Source organism: Lutra lutra, chromosome 3, assembly GCF_902655055.1.
Source record: "Lutra lutra chromosome 3, mLutLut1.2, whole genome shotgun sequence".
Lineage (NCBI taxonomy): Eukaryota > Metazoa > Chordata > Mammalia > Carnivora > Mustelidae > Lutra > Lutra lutra.
The window spans coordinates 13741323-13765577 of record NC_062280.1 but is presented as its reverse complement, the minus strand read 5'-3'; the positions used below and the strand labels follow the sequence as shown (position 1 = coordinate 13765577).

The 24255-nt window shown below is 36.6% G+C and overlaps 1 protein-coding gene across 9 annotated transcripts in view; it reads left to right on the top strand.

Moving 5' to 3' along the window:
* Positions 1-24255, top strand: part of ALS2 (alsin Rho guanine nucleotide exchange factor ALS2) — a 76260-nt gene that overhangs the window by 12331 nt on the left and 39674 nt on the right. For 6 of the 9 annotated variants that reach the window (XR_007125791.1, XM_047721121.1, XM_047721120.1 and 3 more), the window contains 8 exons: positions 3410-3489; positions 4883-5037; positions 7934-8871; positions 12012-12369; positions 15113-15281; positions 16086-16182; positions 20383-20460; positions 23087-23269. Coding sequence is in view for 8 of the 9 variants with exons in the window: in XM_047721121.1 (XP_047577077.1) it covers positions 3470-3489; positions 4883-5037; positions 7934-8871; positions 12012-12369; positions 15113-15281; positions 16086-16182; positions 20383-20460; positions 23087-23269 (1998 nt within the window). In the remaining variant the exon portion in view is untranslated. Of the gene's footprint in view, positions 1-3409; positions 3490-4882; positions 5038-7933; positions 8939-9118; positions 11661-12011; positions 12370-15112; positions 15282-16085; positions 16183-20382; positions 20461-23086; positions 23270-24255 lie in introns of those variants that run through there. The other 3 variants (XM_047721123.1, XM_047721122.1, XM_047721124.1) reach the window with 3 other exon arrangements.

Sequence of the window (24255 nt, the reverse complement as noted above, 5' to 3'; positions counted from 1 at the left end):
TATTCTCCTGAAGATGTTTCAAAAAATTGAAGCAGAAGGAAAATTTCCAGAATCTTTCTATGAAGCCAGCATTACCCTGATCCCAAACCAGGCAAAAACCCTACCAAAAAGAATTTTCAGACCAATATCACTGATGAATATGGATGCTAAGATTCTCAACAAGATCCTAGCAAACAGGATCCAACAGCACATTAAAAAGATTATCCACCATGACCAGGGGGGATTCATTCCTGGGCTACAAGGATGGTTCAACATTCACAAATCAATCAATGTGATAGAACAAATTAATAAGAGAAGAGAGAAGAACCACATGGTCCTCTCAATTGATGCAGAAAAAGCATTTGACAAAATCCAGCATCCGTTCCTGATTAAAATGCTTCAAAGTATAGGGATAGAGGGAACATTCCTGAACTTCATAAAATCTGTCTATGAAAGACCCACAGCAAATATCCTGGGAAAAAGCTTGCAGCCTTCCCGTTGAGATCAGGAACACGACAAGGATGCCCACTCTCACCACTCTTGTTCAACATAGTATTAGAAGTCCTAGCAACAGCAGTCAGACAACAAAGAGAAATAAAAGGTATCCAAATTGGCAATGAAGAAGTCAAACTCTCTCTTCGCAGATGACATGATTCTTTATATGGAAAACCCAAAAGACTCCACCCCCAAACTACTAGGACTCATACAACAATTCAGCAACATGGCAGGATACAAAGTCAATGTACAGAAATCAGTGGCTTTCTTATACACTAACAATGAAAATACAGAAAGGGAAATTAGAGAATCGATTCCATTTACTATAGCACCAAGAACCATAAGATACTTGGGAATAAACCTAACCAAAGATGTAAAAGATCTGTACTTGAGGAACTACACAACACTCATTAAAGAAATTGAAGAAGACACAAAAAGATGGAAGACCATTCCATGCTCTTGGATTGGAAGAATAAACATTGTTAAAATGTCTATACTGCCTAGAGCCATCTGTACTTTTAATGCCATTCCGATCAAAATTCCACCAGTATTTTTCAAAGAGCTGGAGCAAATAATCCAAAAATTTGTATGGAATCAGAAGAGACCCCGAATCGCTAAGGAAATGTTGAAAAACAAAAATAAAACTGGGGCATCACATTACCTGATTTCAAGCTTTACTACAAAGCTGTGATCACCAAGACAGCATGGTACTGGCATAAAAACAGACACATAGACCAGTGGAACAGAGTAGAGAGCCCAGATATGGACCCTCAACTCTATGGTCACATAATCTTTGACAAAACAGTGGAAATACAGTGGAAAAAAGACAGTCTCTTCAATAAATGGTGCTGGGAAAACTGGACAGCAATATGTAGAAGAATGAAACTCAACCATTCTCTTACACCGTACACAAAGATAAACTCAAAATGGATAAAAGACCTCAACGTGAGACAGGAATCCATCAGAATCCTAGAGGAGAACATAGGCAGTAACCTCTTCGATATCAGCCACAGCAACTTCTTTCAAGATATGTCTCCAAAGGCAAAGGAAACAAAAGCGAAGATGAATTTTTGGGACTTCATCAAAATCAAAAGCTTCTGCACAGCAAAGGAAACAGTCAACAAAACAAAGAGACAACCCACGGAATGGGAGAAGATATTTGCAAATGACAGAACAGACAAAAGGTTGATATCCAGGATCTATAAAGAACTCCTCAAACTCAACCTCAACACACACAAAACAGACAATCATATTCATAGGTTCTTGGCATTAGGTTGTGGGCATCTTTGGGGACCATTATTCTGCTTAGCATATATAGTAAGTAACAAAAGGAAGTTGCAAAACAGTTTTTCTTGCTTTAATTCCATTTGGATTTGGAAAAATGCGTGGTGGTGAAAATGTGGCAAAAGATGAAATCTACTTTAAGAAAACTCTGTATTAAAAAAATTTAACACTAAAAGAAGAAAAAGGCTGACTGTTTTGTTCACTTCACCAAAAGGGTCTCAACATTTTTTATTGTCAGGCAGTAGGATAAAATTCAGTTTACATTCAGTCAGTCAGTGATGGAAGCAGAGTGTGCTCGTGTGTGTACTTCCACACCCTCCCGGAGGTGTTCTCTGGTTTGTGCTGGGTAGTGTTTAACTTCAATCAAGGGAGCTGTTATTCCTTGATCTCTGATGGATAAACACGGGTTAGATCTGGCTTCAAGAATTTCTCTGTATACCATGAACTATACATTTTCCTAATGGTTAATTATTATCACACACAAGGTGTAGTACCACTTAATAATCATAGTTATTTAAAAATAATCATTTATTAAATTAATAGCACTTAATAAATCTATTCAGGTATATATTTTATTTACATGCTACCCTTCGTCCAACTTTGAATGTTTCAAAATCTTTCTAAAATAAGCATTAGGTAGAGAGTAATTTCCTCCAGATACACAGATGGCAAACGGTAAGAATTCACAGGCAACCTGGAGTAAACAGATGGGTCTTACATCACTCCTGCTGGTATGGGCTCTTTTCAGAGTACAGTGACCATGCCATATCCTTTGCAGGAAAATCATAAATTTGGCTTTGGTCTTTTTATGGTTGACACAAACAAAACCTCATTGCCATTATGTATTTTCATGAGTTTTGGTGCCCTTAAAAATACAAATTTTTGGTTGAAATGCATTGAACATTTCTGTCTGCTTATTTATATTTCTGTCTCTTTATTAAACACTGAATTTCTAAACTGGTCATGATATTTGTACTGTAATTTCATACAGCTCTTTATTATCAAATGGTGGATTTTGAAACAGAAACAGATATTTTAAAACCCCATTTTCTCCAGCCTTTTGTACTATGGTTTCGAGTTGAGGTTGATTTGAGGAAAATACTCCTAGTTCCAATAAATAGAAATCTTTCTAACCTTAATAATGTAATTTTTTGTGTGCATTGCTGAAAACTGTAAATTAAAACTGCTTGAATCTGATACATTACTGAAGAGATTTTAGAAATTTTTTCTTACTTAATTGGTGTTTATATGTTCATGTGTTCCAGAAGCATTTTAAAAGTAACCCTTAACGTGTGTGAAATGAGTAAGAAAAAGAATTTTCAGATTGAACTTCCTTATTTATAATAAAAAAATGAAATCCAATGCCTGACAAAGTACAGCTTAATTGTAGGTAGTCTGGTCTTCCTTTGACGTTACATTAGATGGTCAGCAGGCATTTTTATAAGCTCAGTGGGCAGGCTCAGTCTAGATATTCGACTTTGGCAGGCGGGATATGAAATAGTTGAAATAGTTTCACTGCATATTTATTGTCTAGTGAATGTGCACTTGTTAGAGAGCTGCCCCCCCCCCACTTTTTTTTTTTAAATCTGAGGAATGAAGTAGCACCGTATGCTTTCATTGCTCTTTGTGCTTACCTATATTTGCCATCTAGGTCTTTATATACTTTCGACAAAGAAGAAATGATTTGGTGATGGAGTGCTCCCCCTGACCGATGGACTCAAAGAAGAGAAGGTAAAAGCATTTCTTCTTTTACCTTATTCTTCTAGGAAAACATAACAAGCTATTCCACATACGCGTAGCTTCTCTTTGGTTTAATTTTCTTGTTTGTGGTTATTATAAGTAGGGATAGTGATGTTTATGTTGATTGGTAAAGAGAGAAAGATACTATAATAAAACTGATTAGTGATAAGCTTTATTGCTGGTTTCTTTCTTATGCTTGTAAAAAGGCAGAAAGTGTCTTCATCATTTTAAAGCTTTTGAAGCCATTTTTTCTCACAAAAACTATCAGATCTTCAGGCATAGCTTTATTAGTTATAATCCTCTTCTACCCTTAGAAAACGGGATTGAGTTTGTGGCTCTCCTTTCATATAACCATGGTTATGCCTAATCATAACTGAGAGGAATATTACTTAGCAAAAGCAGAGAAATTTATAGGTATTATATAATAAATAAAGCCAAAAAACTTTCTGTGCCTCATGAAAATTAGCATCAGTGTTCTAGAAAAAAGAATGTATCATCAGTGGCAACAGAGGGAAACTTGCTATAAAGGAAACCCAGTGTATCTTAATAGACCTTTTTCTTCAAAGGGTAGGCAGTTATGGTATGGTCATTAACATGAAGCTTTGTGTCTTGTGTCCTTTGAACCAGAATCATCACATGGATAGAATTCTTGGGCTAGAACATGAGTAAAGCATGAAGGATTTTATTGTTCCTGATACAAATTTGATTCTTAAAAAGCTAAATAACAATTACAGAACTTACTCAGTGTAAAGTAAAATACGGATCTCTATTCCTTACCAAATACTTTTTTTAGCATGTTCAAAACTAAAATTTTGAAATAAGACCCCAACTTGGGACATGTTACAACTTTATTATCTACATTATGATTTAATAAATGGAGAAGGTAGAATCTTAAAAATTCTGTGCTATTAACTCTAAAATGTCAAAAAATAGTCCAGGTTTTGTTTATTTCTTAGATAGAGATAAGTAATTTGTGGGTTTAGATTATCCTCAAGCCTTGTCTGTAAATAGTTGCTTTATCTCTGCTCCTGTGTCCCAACCAAAGGTAGGTGCTGAGCGATCTGACCAGTCACCCATGTGCTGGTAAAAGATACAGATCTAATGAAATTAGTAAGAAACCCCCAAATACAGTTTTTTTTTTTTAAGATTTTATTTATTTATTTGAGAGAGAGACAGTGAGAGAGAGCATGAGCGAGGAGAAGGTCAGAGAGAGAAGCAGACTCCCCATGGAGCTGGGAGCCCGATGCGGGACTCGATCCCGGGACTCCCAGGATCATGACCTGAGCCGAAGGCAGTCGTCCAACCAACTGAGCCACCCAGGCGTCCCCCCCAAATACAGTTTTAATTGCAGGACCAATTAAGCTATTTTTCTTAATGTTTGTAGCTCAACAGAAGCGGAAGGATCCAAAGAAAGAGGCCTGGTCCACGTGTGGCAGGCAGGATCCTATTCTGTAACACCAGAGAGACTGCCAGGCTGGGGAGGAAAGACTGTTCTTCAAGCAGCCCTTGGAGTGAAGCATGGAGTTCTTCTGACTGAAGGTATTGAAAAGAACCTTTTCACTTAAAGGTTCTTTCGCTTAACAAATACTCACTGAAGTGCTAACAGTACCTGTGTGTGTGAGATCAGGTAAGAGAGTTACTGGATATCAGAGATGCTTAACGAAGATTGTTGGAAGATTGTTTGTGTTTTCAAAATATGTTCTTACTCCCTTCGTCAAAAATCAGATTAGTTCTTAAATTTAAAATCCATCATATCTAGCATAAAAGGGAGAATTACAGTTTGTAAATTTTATAGTAATAAGTAATGAAGAATTAACTGTGGAACGATTACCTATTCAGAAACTCTTTTGCTGTGCCTTTGTTCATTAAATGTATCAGAAGAATCATGCTCATACTAGCTAGTGTTTATTACACAACCATGCTTGCCGGGCACGGCACCGGGCACTTTGGACCACCTCGCCGAGTCGTCGCAACCATGTTGCGAGGCAGGCCACTGTTGGTGTCCCTACTTCACAGATGAGGAAGCTGAAGGTCAGGAGGTGAAATGATTTCCCCAAGCCCCCGCAGCTCTTGGAGTGTCAGAGTCAGAATTGGGATTCAGAGTCTGATTTCAAAGCTTGCTTTTTACGCTGCTTGGCTGTTCTGCGTCAGTACGGTTTTTCTCAGGCATAAACAGCAGCTTATAAGAACATGTAATGAAATCTATAAATCTATAACAGATAGGAACAGAAGCTACAATTTATAGAGAGAGTTGCCTTTAATTTTGACAGCAGTTTAACAACTCAATCATGGCAAATTTGGCTTGAGCCAGGACTGCCATCAACTAATTTCTAAATTTCAATTCCGTGAGCATTTATTAAGTATTCAGTAATGCTTTGCTATTTTCTTCGTAGGAACTAAGGGAAGACAAATTCTACAAGGCAAATTTAACTCTGACCTTGGTAATTTTGTGGGGTAAACATGAATTTCTTTCTAGCCTGTTTATTACTATATCACTTTTATTATAATAATATAGAATACTCTTATTATTAGACCAGAATTTGGAAAAAGCTTTATTGCAAAAATGTGAACTATATTCAATCACTGTCTGCCCTGGGGGCTTCAAAATATATCATTCTCAAGCACCTGTAAGTGGAATTCTGTTGTTTTATTTACGCTTCAGTAAGATACTTAGGAATCCTTCATGAACATGATCTTTAAATCTCTAGAATCATACCTTAAGTGGGATAACTGAGGAAAACATTTTAAAAATATATGAATAGCCTATCATTGTTCATGTTTAAGCAGTGTCCTGGTTTTAAGTGTCAAAGCTACAGGGTGCCTGGGTGGCTCAGGTCATGATCCTGGAGTCCTGGGATCAAGTCCCGCATCAGGCTCTCTGTTCAGCAGGGAGTCTGCTTCTCCCTCTGACCCTCCCCTTATCATGCTCTCTCTCTCTCTCTCATTCTCTCTCTCAAATAAATAAATAAAATCTCTAAAAAAAAAAAAAAAAACTACAAAAAAGAAATCTTACATAAGTGTGTAGTTTGAAATAGCAAAAAGATCTCCAGTGCTATCTTTTCCAGATGAGAATATGTTACTGATGGAATGTTGGAAATTTTCAAGTTCTTTTTTTCTATTCAGTTTGACTCTCAGCTCATAATTCAGTGAGGACACTTCATTGAATCACTATTTTTGAGGTTTCCAGGTTGGAAAAAGGGAAGAGTTGTCTGATTATCCATTTCTTTGCTCGATTTCTCTCTTTAGTGGAGTGATATTCATTGAAAGAGCTGGTGAGCTGTTGCAAGTATATATTGCTGTATCACTCGGGAAGAAAAATTTAAATATTTTAACCAGTGAGCTGATTTTCTCAATACTCTATCCACACTGGAAATTCCTTAATAAAAGCTCATGTCTTCCTTCTAGCCACTATTGTGTTCTTTCTTAGGTAGATGTTCTGTTTAGTTAATTTGAGTATATAAATATATTTTATATAAATAATAGGCCAAAGCTAAAGAATGCATTTTTTTTTCATTATCAGCTCAGTTGCTGCTTTGTGGGGAAAAAAATACTACTATAAATCTACTTCATTATTTCTTTATTAACTTAAAAAATAATGGATGAGTCCCTGGTCATATGGAAAAGAAGGAATAGTGGGCTTGTTTTAGTATTTTTCAAAACCCATGGCTAAGTTGCCCTTGGCCAGCCAAGTTGCCCTTCATTCTAAAGCGAGCTATCATAGCTTTTATCATTGTTTGTTTTTTTTGCTTCGTTTTGTTGTGATTTACTTTTTAAACAAATGGCACCTTAGAAATGCTGTATAGTGCTCAATATATATGATATATAACGTTTAAAATTATACATGATACTGTACACATCACAAAGACAGCCATGTCTTATTAACAGTGGTGCTTTCATACAACCTGGAAGTATAAAGCTGGTTTCTTAGTTTTGGCCAAAATGAATCTCTGATATTTTTATGCTATGGCATAATTTTCTGCTGCTCTTTTTCAAGTAGCCGTGAATGTTGTAGATGTTAATGAATGTATCTGTTTTGTCCTCTGCTCATTTTATCTTATAGTCACTAGTTTGTCTTTGAACACTTGGAATCTGTTCCTGTAGTAGCCCGCATTGACAGCCATTAGTAGTGGATCCATATAGGACTTTGTAGGATGAGGAGCAAGAATGCTTCATTTGAAAGTACCCTCCTGTAGTTGGTAGAAATTCTCACTATTTTTTCAGAATATTAAAAGATGGTACTTGTTAAAAGATGAATAAATGTGGGATATTACATGCTTGAACTAAAATCTCTACAACTGCGCTTTTGAAAGTTAAAAACAAAACAAAAAACAGCCCTATTTTGTTAACCTAGAGGAGCCAAAAATTGCTGGTAAGATTTCTAGCTAACTCACTAACTCCCTTTTTTTTTTTTTTTTTTTTTTTTTTAAACATTCAGATGGTGAGGTCTACAGCTTTGGGACGCTTCCCTGGAGAAGTGAACCAGCAGAGATTTGTCCGAATAGCCCCATTCTAGAAAATGCCCTGGTTGGGCAATATGTTGTTACCGTGGCATCAGGGAGTTTCCACAGTGGAGCAGTGACAGAAAGTGGCATAGTGTACATGTGGGGGGAGAACTCTGCAGGCCAGTGCGCAGTAGCTAACCAGCAGTATGTTCCAGAACCGAATCCTGTCAGCATTTCTGACTCTGAGACCAGTTCTTTGGTAGCGGTCAGGATTTTGCAGTTGGCGTGTGGTGAGGAGCACACACTGGCCTTGTCGATAAGCAGAGAGATTTGGGCATGGGGTACTGGTTGTCAGTTGGGTCTCATTACCACCTCCTTCCCGGTGACAAAGCCACAAAAGGTGGAACATCTTGCTGGCCGAGTCGTGCTACAAGTTGCCTGTGGTGCGTTCCACAGCTTGGCCCTTGTGCAGTGCCTCCCTTCCCAGGATCTGAAGCCAGTCCCAGAAAGATGCAACCAGTGCAGCCAACTCCTGATTACTATGACTGACAAAGAAGACCATGTGATTATATCAGACAGTCACTGCTGCCCGTTAGGGGTGACACTGTCAGAATCCCAGGCAGAAAACCAGGCCAGCACTGCCATCAGCCCCTGCACTGAAACCCTTGACAGTCAGGGAGAAGTGTTTGAGAACACGCTTGTAGGAAAGGATCTGCCTGTTGCTACTGACACGAATGTTGGAGATGTTCAGACCACGGGTGGTGATGCCATTTCCTCCCAACAAGACGTCGTGGGAACAACTGAAATTTCTTCGGCCAGAAATGTACTGTCGTGCCCTGATACTCAGGCAGTGAATGAGTACATGGCAAAACTCTCAGATCATTCAGTAAGAGAGAACTCAGAGAACAGCGAAAAGCCAGTGCCATCTCAGGTACCTGCTAAATTTTATAATATAAAGGTGTTTCTGGAGTTAGGAGTTTTTCTTTAGCAACTTTAAAATGCTTAAGTCTTGGCCTGGAATAGAGCTCCTGCAACACAGAGCTGTGGGATGAGTTCTAGTGGTGTGCCCTGCCAAGACAGATAGTGTAACCCTTGACAGGTTGCTGTGGAAGGGATCCCTGTTATTAATAAAAAAAAAAAAAAAAAAAAAAAAAAAAAAAAAAAAAAAAAAAAAATAAATGCTTAAGTCTTGGGTGTGACTTTAAATCTCTTTTTATCATGCAATCCTAGATAAGGGAAAACCCGGATTAATCCAAAATTACTCTTTATGTTCAAATTCTACCCTTTAAGAGGTTGAAAGATGTCAAAAGATGTCATGCTGGGCTTCTTTTCTAAGTAGCAAAATCTCATTTATTTTTTTCTAGTACTTTTTCTCCCATGGCTAACTATACTAAATTTTGCTAGGCTCCTGAATACTGTCCCCCCCCCCCCCCCCCCGCCGCCCCCCCCCCCGAATACTTTTAATATAACTATACATTCACAGAGATTCATCTCACCTGTATTTGTATGACTCCAGATTCTGTAGAGAGTAGTCCTTTCCTTTTTTATCAGGGAAAGTAGCCATGTGGTCAATCCCTCAATTATAGGCAGATTTAAAAAACAAACAAACAAACTCCTGGTGTTACATGTTGTTTGAATTTTTTTCAGCATATACCTGTAGTCCTTACTGGGCTTTGTTGTGGGACAACGGATTAATGTTTTCTTCATTTTATTTGAACTACTCTCATTTTAAAAACATGTAAATGGAGAAAAGCTGTTGACCAGTAGCATACAGTAAAGTTTGAGTCTCCCTGATTAAACAAATTGTTTTAAAAGGATAATTTGTTTTTTACTCTTCATGTAAGCCTTTCAGTTTTGTTCTTACCAAAACTCTAAGAAAATGAAACAAAACAAAAACCTCTAGTCATATAAGAACTATCCCATGGTGTTTTTTCAGGCCTTTGAGACCACATATCTCTTGATTCTTTATTTTTGTTCTTCACTCTGTCAGGATGAGAACATGGCTTACAATTTTTAGAAACAGGTTTTATTTCACAGTTTACTCATCGAACCTTGTGGATATCTGATTTTTTTAAAAATTAAGAATAAGCTGTTTGGAGAAAGATACTATTAAATTCTAAACACAAAAGTAATGATTTGATAGGAATGTACATAGAACATTCTTAGACTTGAACATGCTTATAAAAATTTGGACTTTGACTTTTTAGAAGTCGTTCTGCTAATTTATTAAATTTGAAGGTAAAAATTTATTGTATACACTTATTTGATTATTAAATAATTATTGAAATTGCATTTTCATTTGGATTTATTTTGTTAAACATGTAAATTTTTGTTGCCTATGCTAATTTTGGCAATGTCTGTTTATACTAAATTTAATTCAATTTTTGTAAATAGTGTCTTAGCTAATTCACTAGGAATTTATATAGTCTAGGACAAGTTTTTTCTCCTCTGACCAGAAATAACTGAGAAAGTATCTCATTTTTGTGAAATAAACCATAACATTGGGCAATGAAGCATATATCTCATAATTGAATTTTATTATTGGTTGACCAGGACTCCTAAAATTATGTCTTTCATCAAAATTGCTGGCTCTGTATTTTTGTTTTATTGATTTATTTATGTATTGTTAAACATAATTAAGTAGAGCAGCCAGTAAGAACAATAATTTAAAGTTTATTGAAGGTAGAATTTTGTGACTTTCCTGTTAGGTAAGAAGGCCCTAAAATATTGACCCAAAAAAATACCTATCACTGTTTCTGTTATGGGACTTCATATACAAAGGCTGAAAAGAGTGATGTTACCTCTCAGCAAGTTTTTAGGGAACTGTATCACCATGGAATTAATAGGCTTTGTATTTATCTTTTGCTTGATATGGTATATTTGTTTGTTTTGTTGAATATTTTAATTAAAGACTCCTTTGCTCCTCTGAATTTAGTATTTAATTCAACAAAATGTATTGAGTACCTACTGCAATCCAGGTACTGTGTAGGAAACAGGGATTATTTCCTTTAAGAGAATCAGAAGTCAATGTTAAAAAATTTGTTTTCATTTAGCTTCCAGTTCAGGACAAATTAAGGAAGTATATATACCTTTTGAGACCTTTGTACAGCCTAGGAAGGAAATTTTTTGTAGTGACTTATGCTGATAAGCTAAAATCTTTTTTTGTGTGTTTTTAGTAGTTACGTTTAATGACTTTCCTTTAAGTAAACAGTGGTGCTTGACTGCTCAGAGTAAGTTTCAGCTGATCTTTTACTAAGATACTAGACAACTTTAGTTTGACTTTCAAATAGAGCTATGAATAACACAAAGAACATTGGTCCCAAATGTTTAATTATTAACCTGCCACATTTACTTTATCATAATGAGAGCAAAAGTAATCCTTCAGCTGACATAGCCCGTGGATCATGGAAAATAACACATTCATGAGGCAGGAAAGGCTTGAACTTGAGAGCATAACTTGGGGACAGTTACATACTGCCTATGCCTGTACATAACTATAGGTCAGAGGTATAGCTTACTTTTCTGCCTGTATATATAACAGCTAAAGTACTTTTTCTTAAACATTTCAGGAAAAGCCTTTTTTAGATATATTTTTTCTGATATTTCTTAGTAGCAACCTGTAAATTTTCCTAAAAGCGATCAATAATATTACATTTACTTATTATTATTTTTTTATGTACTATTAACCTTTTCAAGCTTATATCCAGGGCTGTTATACAGTGCACCTCATATTAAACGCTGTGTTTTCCAGACCTTTCTTCCCCTCTCCCCTTCTGTCCTTAATTTTATTAAAGCAGCTGTGGCTTCTGTTTGAATAGCTTGGAAAAACACAACACTCAAACAAAAGGAAGTACTTTTGATAAGGAGCTGTAGTTTGAGTCCTCATTTCCATATGATATGTTAAATCCAGTACCTAGAGCAGATAATACCTTTAAGTTAAAGATAGAAGCCCTTGTTTCAGATTCTTAAATTTGCAAATAGTGATGGTTTTTGTTAAACTTTGTTTTTATTGATTGCTTGTTGTATAAGGGATTACATTTTTATATACTTTTTTGTGTGTGTATATTTTAGCCTCTTGTAGAAGAAGCAGTTCCTAATCTTCACAGCCCACCAACCACAAGCACCTCAGCCCTAAACAGCCTAGTAGTCTCTTGTGCATCTGCTGTTGGTGTGAGAGTGGCTGCTACATATGAAGCTGGGGCCTTGTCTCTTAAGAAAGTTATGAACTTTTATAGTACGGCCCCTTGTGAACCTGGAACTCAGGCAGGCAGTAGTTCCATAGGCCCAGAAGGTCTGAAAGATAGCAGAGAAGAACAGGTTAAACAGGAATCCATGCAAGGAAAGAAGAGTTCAAGTCTTGTGGATATCCGAGAAGAGGAATCAGAGGGAGGCAGCCGGAGACTCTCCCTCCCTGGCTTGTTGTCTCAAGGTAAGGAGATAACCAGGTGAAAATCCAGGATGCTCCTTGACATCATGTGTTATATTATTATAAATCAGTAGCTCTCCTAATTGCTAACTGACATATTCGAATGTCAACAGTTACTTAATTTTGGTGACTTGGGTGGTTTAAAAAGAAAGTTACGTATTCCTCTGCTTTAAAAATAACCGTAGAACGTAATTTTTTTGTGATGTCTGCTTCTGCTTCTGAACCTTACTATGAGTCTTATTTTAAGAGTCTCATGCTCTACCGACTGAGCTAGCCGGGCGCTATGAGTCTTATTTTATTCTGGAATGCAGTGACAGCCTCCGTATATCCTAGTTTGGGGCGTGTAACCCAGACAGATGAAGTTGCAGATGTGACTGTGGTTAAGTGTGGGAGGGGGGTCTACTGTATTTGACCTCAAAGTGGAGATAATTTAAACTTCAAGAAGAGGAAAGTTCATTTTCTGATACAAATAGTAACAAACTTCTTAGAATATTAAGACTGTTACCCAGTTGGTTCTTCAGCATTTCTCGGTTGGTTTAGGAATCTCAGTTATCTACACTTTTGCTTCTCAAACTGTGACCTACAGACCAGAAACAAGAGCAGCAGCATCTGGGAATCTGTTAGACATGCAGGGTCTCAGGCTTCCCGCCAAACTTACTATATTGGAATGTGCATTATACCAAGATTCCCGGGTGGCTGGTGTGCACATTAAAGTTGGAGCAGCATTGGATTTAGACCAGGAGTTGGTAAACTTTTTCTGTAAACAATGAAAGAGAAATATTTTATGATTAGCGGGCCATGTGGTCTCTATTCTATAAATACTCAATTTTGCCATCGTTGCTTAAAAGTAGCCATAAGTAAAAACAGAAATGAGTAAGGCCATATATTCCAGTAAAACTTCATTGTCAGTGGGCTCTGTTTGACCTGTGGTCTATGGCTACCAGCCCTCAGTCTTTACACCATTTTGTACAAAGCTCTAAAATTGGGAATCCTACCTTGCACTTCTCCTTACTTATGGCTCTGTTGTGCCACAGAGTACTTCTGTTATCCTGTCTTCTATTTCTCATTGCCACTAGATTTTTAGCTCGCAAATAAAACCCTTAGTCTTGGTTGATTGTGTATCTATAAAAAGAAAGCCCATGGATTCTGTCAAGTCTGAAGGAGGACTTTGTGCCAAAATTATCTTATTGTGAAATGTCCTTTCATATTTGTAGCATAAATATATTTGAGATCTCCTGGAACCACAAATGTGGAATATTGATTTTTGTTACGTCATTAGGTCATTGAAATATGCAATACCGCTAATAGATTTTTTTCCTTTTGGTTAAATTTTACTTAGTGACCCAAAGTATCTTTATAAAAATTTTACATGCACTTTTTTTTTTTTTGCACTTTTTTTTTTTTAAAGATTTTATTTATTTATTTGAGAAAGAGACAGTGAGACAGAGCATGAGAGGGGAGAACATTAGAGGGAGAAGCAGACTCCCGGAGGAGCTGGGAGCCTGATGTGGGACTTGATTCTGGGACTCCGGGATCATGACCTGAGCCAAAAGCAGTTGCTTAACCAACTGAGCCACCCAGGTGCCCCTACATGCACTCTTTTTCTCTATTTTAAAGTTACCTGAAGTACATCTTTGAGGGAACTTCAAAACTTATTTGAGTGTCTGTGTGTACAAATGGGTGGCACATTTATCAGAAAAGATGTTGATTTTAGCCAGTGATGATCACTTTTTTGTGCCCTCAAGTTAATGACCAAGTCTGTACTTAAGCAACATTTGATGATTTTCTTTAAAACATATCCTGCCACCAAATCAGTAACATTTACAGTGTTGTATGTCGTTATTATAATTCTAAATACTATAAATGATTATAAAGATATTTTAAAACATTAAGTCCTCTATAAAATAATTTGAAATAGGCAAAATTCAAAAGTTATTTAGTACTTATATTCATAATCTTTTTCCCACCATAGAAACTTGAAAATTTTATATCTAAAGTAAGTCCTTTATTACCATATTTAAAATATGTTTGGGGGCACCTGGGTGGCTCAGTGGGTTAAGGCCTCTGCCTTTGGCTCGGGTCATAATCCCAGGATCAAGCCCCACATCGGGCTCTCCGCTTGGTCGGGAGCCTGCTTCCCCCTCCCCCCTCTGCCTGCCTCTGTGCCTACTTGTGATCTCTGTCAAATAAAGAAATAAAATCTAAAATAAATAAATAGATTAATTAATTAAAAAATATTTAAAATATGTTTGAACTTAGACCTTAACTTGGAAAGTCTTAACTTTTATCTCTGCTTTGAAATGGGAAAAATATTTGTCAGCCTTAGCGAAGTATTTTGTTAATAAGCATGTTCTGTAGAATACAAGTTCCATAGGATGTCACAAAGACATTCTGTATAATATAAATATTATACAGAAAGGGATTCTGTGGCCAAATGCTTGGAAGTGGGGCTAAGTTAAATAAATCTAAACAGGCCTTTTAATTGCAGGACTTGTCAGGGCCTTTAGCTTGCTAATAATGTGTGTATGAATCTACAGGGCAAGATAGTGTGGAGGATAGAATGTAGTAGGCAGCATTCATACCAAACTCATCTCACTTTTAAATCCCCATTTTTGCAGAGAACCTATAGAATATGCTTCACAAATACCACGTTAGTGTATTTGTTTGAAAAATCAACATCTCGTCAAAATGATATCTTTTTTACCCACTCGTCTACTCCCTCACTGCATCTCTGGTTTATTTTCAGTTTCCCCCAGGCTCTTAAGAAAAGCTGCCCGGGTAAAAACACGGACAGTGGTTCTGACTCCTACATACAGTGGAGAAGCAGATGCACTTCTGCCTTCTCTGAGAACAGAGGTGTGGACCTGGGGGAAAGGGAAGGAAGGACAGCTGGGACATGGTGATGTTCTGCCTAGGTGAGTGCTGGCTTTGTTCACTGTTAGAAGTTGGCTTTAACAAATAAATCTCTCTCCTGTGAAGGAAATGTCATGTTAGCCTTGAATTTGTACCTAACAATAAAGGACTTCAATATCTTTGGTGTACTTTTCCATCTCTTTGATGTATATTCATCTTGGAACAGAAAGGGATGTTTGGGATAAGATTGTATTTCATCAGGATACTTAAATAACTCAAATTTTTAACTTAAAGAGCCAACAATTTTTTTTTCTTTTTTTACCTGAAACATGTCCTTTGTGGCTTCCAAAATAACTATAATAGCAATATAAAACCATTAATGTACATCAAGGAAAAACTTGTTTTATTTAAGAACTCATAATATTATATTTGTGAACTCATATTATATTTGTGAAGGTGTGTAAATGGGATGATTATCTAAAACAGCCAGTTAATATGAATGTCTACTCTTAGCAAAGTGAAGGCAACTGTAGCATTAGACAAACAACAAAAAGACTTCTCTCTGTGGCTTTATAGTTCATTGTGTCCTAAGTATACTCTGCCATAACAAATCAGTTAGTTGTTTTTGATTCTTAACAAATTCTGAACTATTTGTTAATTAGTGACTGATGGGCAGAGATTAAATTAAAACCATCCAAAATCATTTACAATATTTAGGGGTAAATTGAACATATATTTAATATTTTAATGCTTTCTTTTGAAATGTTTATTTTTACTTGAAAGCACTTGCTCTGTAATTTGAAAAAGGTCATGATTCTTTCTGAGCCTCCTTACTTTGAGTTTGTGTGTGTATGTTTTTCTTTAAGGCTTCAACCACTGTGTGTAAAATGTCTGGATGGTAAAGAAGTAATCTGTCTGGAGGCAGGTGGTTACCATTCTCTTGCACTTACTGCGAAATCCCAGGTAGGAGACAAAATGTCAAAAGCTGATCTTAATTTTGTGGAAGCTTAACATGACCAAGTTAGACCTTCATTTATTGAGTCTCTGCCATGTGTTAGGCAATAATGCCATATCTCATTTGATCTTCCTAATATTTTACATCATATTGCATTACCTCTGTTTTACAGAGGAAGAAAGTGAGGTTTAGAGAAATTATGTAACTTGTGTAAAGTTACACATACGATAGTAGGATTTGATTGAACACTGGTCTACCTAACGAAGGTTTCTATAATGTGCTCTTATCAAAAAATAGAATTCAAGATTTTCCGGGATATTGATGATTTTTTTTTGTATTGATGAATTTTTATGGTTTTTGATGAAGAAAATCTATGATAAGACACTAAGAAAAGAAAACAGAGGTATTTTTCTTAAAATTGTGGGACTTGAAAGTGACCTCCAGAATCACTTAAAACCACACCATGATAAATTTTATTTATATCATACATCAAATACATAAAGTAGTTGTTTTAAGTTGGTTTCTTTTTTTTTTTTTTTTTTAAAGACTTTTATATAATCTCTACAATCAATGTGGGGCTTGAAATTATAACCCCTAGCTCAGGAGTTGCACACTCTGTGGACTGAGCCAGCCAGGTGCGCCTAAGTTGTTCTTAAATGTAGTCATAATGATTCTTCATCAGTCCCTTCATCATATTAGAAAAAGTCAATAAATCTAAATCCTTAAATATTTTAAATTTCACATACTAGGCTAGCCAATAGCTCAAATAAATAAATGAAAATATTAGGAAAGAAAAGGATAATTTATTATTATTAACACGATGAATCATTCAAAATTAAAAGTAAGAGATTACGAAGATGGTCAGTTACAAAACATGAAAGTTCCTAGCTTTTTATACACATAAGGTAAAGCAGAAAACATAGGGAAAAAGAAGCTGTTCACAGTGGCAACAAAAGTATTAGGAAAATAGGAATATTTTTAATAGGAAGTGTGTAGATCCCATGTGATACAAACTCACAAACTCTTCTGAAAGGTTATAAAAGAAAATAATAAAGAGAAAGGGATTTTATTTTATTTTATTTTTTTTAATTTTAGAGAGAGAACAGGGCAGGGGGCGAGGGTGAGGGGCAGGAGGAGAGGGGGAGAGAAACTCAAGCAGGCTTCACAGAGCCCAGCTTGGAGCCCCATGGCGGGGCTTGATCTCACATCCCTGAGATCCTGACCTGAGCCAAAATAAAGAGTCAGAGCTGTCCCAGGGGCTTGGAGATTTTGTTTTATTTTATTTATTTTAAAAGATTTTACTTATTTTAGAGAGAGACCATGAGCAGGGGGAGGAGCAGGGGGAGAGGGACAAACAGATTCCAAACTGAGTGTAAGCCTGACACAGGCCTTGCTCTTATGACCTGTGATCATGACCTGAGCTGAAATCAAGAACTGACTGCTCAATTGACTGAACCACCTAGGCACCCCTGAAATTTTATTTTTAGGTGGAAAGAATCAATGTTGCAAAAATGCCATTTTCCCCTAGGTCATTAAATATTTCATTGTAAGATTTACAGCTTGATAAAATGATCCCAAAACTGTTCCAGGAGAATAAATATAGAAGGTAAATCACATAAATTCTGAAAACGAACAGAAAGGAAGGGTGAGAATTTGCCTTATAAAATATACTATCAGGGGTGCCTGGGTGGCTCAGTGGGTTAAAGCCTCTACCTTCAGCTCAGGTCATGGTCCCAGGGTCCTGGGATCGAGCCCCGCATCGGGCTCTCTGCTCAGCAGGGAGCCTGCTTCCTCCTCTTTCTCTCTGCCTGCTTCTATGCATACTTGTGATCTCTGTCCAATAAATAAATAAAATCTTTAAAAATATATATACTAGGGGCGCCTGGGTGGCTCAGTGGGTTAAGCCACTGCCTTTGGCTCAGGTCATGATCTCAGAGTCCAGGGATCGAGTCCCACATCAGGCTCTCTGCTCAGCATCTCTACTTGTGATCTACATGTGATCTCTATCTGTCAAATAAATAAATAAAATCTTTAAAAAAAAATCTTTAAAAAATATATATACTATCAGACTACAAACAAATGAGTGAGATAGAAATATACCTGTGGACTAGAAATAGACCCAAGTATATATGAGAATTTAGAATATGATAAAAGTGGACATTTCGTATCAGTTGGGAAAATAAGACTGCATATTCAATAAATACTATTGGAACCATTTGCTTCTTATTTGCAGAAGAAAATTAAGAGAACTTCACATATTCTACTTCTGGATGAATTAAAGATGTAATGTTAAAAAATAAAACCTTACATGTGTAAGAACAAGTTTAGGTGTTTCTTTCTTTCCCTTCCTTTCTTCCTTCTTTTCTTTCTTTCTTTCTTTCTCTCTCTCTCTCTCTCTCTCTCTTTCTTTCTTTCTTTTTTTCTTTCTTTTTTTCCCCCAATAACCTTAGGAGTAGAAAAGGACATGATACCAAAACCAGAAGTTAGAAAGTAAAGATAATGTTTGTCTACCTAGTAATTCAATGCTCCTAAATAGCAAAACTGCCACACACAAAATTAAAATACATAACAAACTGGGAAAAAACTTTTGTGATATATATGATAAAGTGTTACTGCTAAAGATACAAAAGAAAAATTGTCAAAGGATGCTTATATTCAATTCATAAAAGAGCTAGAAATGACCAGCAATGAATGAAAAGATGGTCAGCCACTTAGAAGACAAATATAAATTAAAACAACAGTAAAATATTTTCTCACTTACCAGATGAGCAAAGATCCCATTTAATAGTGGGTGTGGTGAGGGTGGAAGGAAAGAGAGTGCTGGCAGGGATGTACATTGGAGCTTGCTAGAAAACAGTTTGCCGGTATGTATCAAAAATCAGAATGTGCAGGTTCATGAACCCAGAGTTCTTTGCCTAGGAATTTATTCTAAGGAAATAAATAGATACACAAATATGTATATTCAAGGATTTTTAATATTTTTTATTAAAGAATTAGAAATTATAAACAAATATGGTTACTTCGTTAGGTATTTTATTAAACTACACCTGCAGAGTTCTGCATAGTTATTCTAAATGATGTTGTAGGTTGAGGCGCCTGGGTGGCTCAGTTGGTTAATCGTCTGACTCCTCATTTCAGCTCAGGTCATGATGTCAGGGTCGTGAGATTGAGCCCTGCCTCTGGCTCTGCACTTGGTGCTGAGTCTGCTTGAGATTCTCTTTCTCTCTTCCTCTGCACTTCCCCCTGCTCCCATGCTCTGTCTTTCATAAATAAAGAAAAAGAAAGAAAGAAAGAAAGTTGTAGCTGGATACTTACTGAAAAATGTCAAGGAAGAGCATTAAGGAAAAACATTAGGTTGCAAAACAGCATTATGTTTTGTGTCTACATTATATACTATAAATATTAAAATTTCTAGAGGTATGTATGTGGGTGTGTTCCCAAAACAAAATAGCAGTTGTCTCTAGGTGGTCAGTTCATCAGCTGTTTCCACCTTCTTTTCGTTTCTTTGTTCTGTGACAGTCTTGTAGAGTGACAATGAATTGCTTTTAAAGCCCCAAGAAACCAAACCATTTGCGTAAACATGGTCACTGTCATCTAGTTTCTTTTGTCTGTAGTGGAGCATAGGTACTTGTGTTTCTCCCACGATAACTCTTTGAGTATGAAAAGGTGTTCTAGTGATTTCACAGTACTCCTGTCTACAGAAAAAGAATCATGATTAATTTTTCTTTATAGCATTTACCTTTTTTATCACCTTCTTTGTAAGAGGCAGTATAGGATAATTACTGGGATTATATCCTGGGTTGGCCGCTTATAAATTTGTGACTCCTCTGAGCCAGTTTCCTTATCTGTAAAGAAGGGATTGTCATGAGAATTAAACATTAATTAATACAAACAAAGTGTTAAGAGCAATGCTGGGCAGGTAGTAAACACCTGAGAAATGATAGTTTTTGTTAATTAACCCTTGGACTCTGTCTTCCTATGTACTGTTTGCTCATCATCTCTGGCCTTGTTTAAAGATGATTTTTTTAAGTATTTTAAAGAATGTAAGTGATGTGAGTATAACTATTGGGAGTGTGTGTGTGTGTGTGTGTGTTTATACATACACACTTATATATACACGTATATGTGGATATGTTGTTATAGATATTCAAAAGTGACATGTAGTCAGATTCACAACCCTTACCTACATTTCTATGATTTTGTAATAGGTTTACTCCTGGGGAAGCAATACCTTTGGTCAACTTGGGCATTATGATTTTCCAACAACAGTTCCTCGTCTTGCAAAGGTACTTTTGAGAACTTGGTGATTTTTATAGCAACTTATTTCAGAATTCTAAGTTATAGCACTTTATATATCTCCATTTAGTGCTTGAAAAATTAGTAGCATCCTGTATTTGTGACCTAAATTCATTTTGGTGTACTTAAATTTTTTTTTATAAAAAAAAGCCATGAAGCCCCTTATTTTCAAGCTAAATGTTCTTTTTTAAAATAACATGTTTATATTTCTTTTGTTCTTAGCTTCTATTGTTCATTGAATATTCATAGTCCTTTGTCTTTTTTTTTAATAAAAATGCAAAGTTTTTTTTTTTTTTTTAACAAACGATTCTAGGATGATGATATTGACTTCTGAGCTTTGTACCACCAAATGATGCCTACTCTGACTTTTCACTTAAGTTTGATGTTTACATAACGTTATTTGGTGGTGGTATTTTGCGGGGGCTTTTGTTGTTTTTTTTTTTTTTACATACATAGTCCTAGTAGTAAAACTTTTTTGTAAATCTTTTCATTTTCTATAGTGAAGCTAAAAGTATAGATGATTTCTTCACTGTTGTATAAATTGCTTTTGGTTTACGCAGTGCTATTCAGAGGTTGGTAACTTCTAGTCCCTTTGATGCAATTCTAGAGGACTATTTATCAATCTTTTTTTCTCCTCCAAAACCGTGTGGAAATACTAAATTTTCATCAATGGTGTTGACTCCTTATATGAGATTTGTTTTTTTGGATGGTAGAGGGCAGGGAGTTAACATGGCAACAGCTAACAGAATGGAATATGGAGCTCATCCTTTTGTAGTTTGATTCTGCTATCAACCCAGCCCAAGACATGCTCCCTCTACTGAGAGCAGCAGAGACAAAAAGGGTAGTTACATCAAGTTCAGGAACACGATTGACATATAAACTTCAGATAATATATATTACAGTAATGCATGTTTTCAGGGTACACTATGATCCATTGCCTCATAAGACTTGAACGTGCACCTTTCCTTCCAGGGAACTTCATTTCACCGAGAGGAAAAGACTTAGATAAAACATTAGGCAATAGTTATTACTTTCTAGTTCCAATCTTAAATATTTTCAGTATAGAGCATTTCAGCTATTCGACTACTGATATTATATAACCAAAAAATATGGCAGATCATTGTTCCTTGTTTTTCACTTCAGTGAATTAGATTGTACATTTATTCTTACCAAGGAAAGTTCTGTAATAGGATGGAGGCCCTGGAAATCAAGTTTTTATGTAACTCTGTACAGTCAGACAAGAGAGAATAAGATTTTAGTTTCGTTACTCATTAACTGTACAGATAAAAATTACAGCATCAGGATTTTGTTTTTTTTTTTATTTGGGGGAAGGATGAGAGAAACATTCTGATGTCATTTTAATTTGTGAAATAAGAATCAAGGTAGAAGGAGATCTGAATTAGTTTTGATTAGAGACTAGTAAGAAGACTTTTGTCTCCTGCAAAAATTGTAATCCATTCCTTTCAGAATTAACAGGAAGCCAGTTATTTGGAGAGCCTGAATTTGAGAAGATAATGTCATGCCAGAAAGGGATAGCTATGAAGTAGTGGAGACATGTGCACACATTCACACAGTCATCCAATCACCTAGGATTTGGAGCCTGTCTAGACACAAAGAATCAGACAGATAAGAGGGTTTTTGCTTATCAGTATTGAAGTCACAGCTAAAGCTGGGGTTGGAGGTTGGGGCAGGAGTTTTCGTAGCAGAATACTTTCTTCAAGTGAAATCTTCTGTGTAATCCCATACACAAAATGGATAAACCTAGAACTACTTTAGTTGAAGGATGGAGGGGGATGGGGCAGAGCCCTGACACCTACCTTTCCATGGGGCCTCCTGAATCACCACGTGGAATCCTGAGGATTGAAAACCATTGGTTTAAGGCAGTGGCTCTTAAACTTTTGCACACATCAGTGTCAAACCAGATTGCTTTACCCTCAGTAGCTCTGTGGCCTGAGAGTTCGCATTTCTAACATGTTGTAGGTGTTTGCTGCTACAAAGACTGCTTGTTGAGAACCTCTGGTTTGGGGGATCCCTGTAGATGAGCTTCGAGGGGGCCTTGCCTGTTTCAACAGCCTGGGAGTTGGTACAGTTAAGTCACATCAGAGAGGTAGTGAATTCCAAGTGGGAGAACTGAATTTGAGCACTCAAGAGTCTAGTTGGCTAGAATGCAATTGTGCCTTGTTAGATTTTTTCTTTCCATCTTGATTTTTGTGCACACAGTTGGATATGAATGGACAAAGGTGTGTCCTAGCTGTCAGAATAGGGCTCTAGAAGTTTCTGCGGCTCCTAATTGTAGTACGGCCTAAGTCTTATAGAGACTTCCAAAAATAACTATTAAAAATTAGATCTACAGTTTCTCCTTTTTAAATCCTAGTTTTTCAGATTTTTATAAAAACAATCCAGTTCTGAATTTAAAAGCTGAACACAGGATTCCTTCTTATCTACGCGTCTGTGCTGCAGTTGATAGGGCACATTAGTGGATGAGTTTTGCCAATAGAGATATTAGTGACTGTGCAACCACATCTGTTTAACCTAACGTTTCCATTCTGGTGGATCTGAATTTCTGTTTAATTCTTTCTTTCATCTTGGACAGATGGTATCTTGCTGTCATTACAGGTGAACAGTGAAAATAGAGTTTGGAGCGTAGCCGCAGGCCAGGATTATTCCCTGTTTTTAGTGGATACAGAAGACTTCCAGCCTGGGTTATATTACAGTGGCCGACAGGACCCTGCAGAAGGTGACAACCTTCCAGAGAATCACAGTGGTACTAAGACTCCAGTACTTCTCTCCTGTAGTAAGGTGAACGGGAATTGGATCCTAAGGCCTTCTGTAACACATGAGCAGTCTTTTTGTTTGGTTCTTATTTGTATATATGCCTATTATGACTTGTATTTGTCTACTGTATTTAAAATTGCAAACCCTTCCCATCCCCCTTTTCTCCTTACCTCCTTTTCCTGACGACTTCTCTCCACAGTGCGTGTCACCATCAAGTACACTATATAACTTACTTTTTTGGTCTATTTTTCTGCCCTCAACTATAAGATTCTGAAGAGTAGAGATTTTAGGTGCTCTCATTTACTGCTGTATCCTTATAGCAAGTACTTTATAAATATTCGTTGAATTAACACCCTCATATAGGAATATTAAAAAGTACATTTCACAATGAAGTTTCCTAACTATGTTCATGGAGCCCTCAGAGGTGAATTAGAATAGAAATGGAGTAGATGAGGTTTTTAAATTTTGTTTTATTTGCCAAAGATTTTATTTATTTGAGAGAGAGAGTGTGTGTAGTGGCTTTGGCGGGGAGAGGCAGAGGGAAAGGAAGAAGCAGATTCCCCGCTGAGCAGGGAGCCCCACAGAGGGCTCGATTCCAGACCCTGAGATCATGACCTGAGCTGAAAACAGATGCTTTACTGACTGAGCCACCCAGGCATCCCTGGAGTGGATGAGGTTTTAATTGTAAATGGGAAGTAAAAATGACATAGACTCAAGGTGGGCTCATGGCAGACCTGACAGGCCACCAGCTGTGCTTCTCTCCTCTGTTAACTTGTTTTATTTACTGCTATTTACTCCCTTCTTTTTCATTTGTTGATTTGTATTTCTTTGCTTTCCTACTTCCTATCTCTTTTTCATGAACCTAAAATGACTGGCCTGTTCCTGGTTTTCTTTTTTTCTCATTAAAGTAACTCATATCCTCAAAGTGCCATGATTTACCCTCAAAGCTAGTACATTCTGGATTTCTTATTCTTACTGGATAATACAGCCTATGGATTTTTTTTTAAATC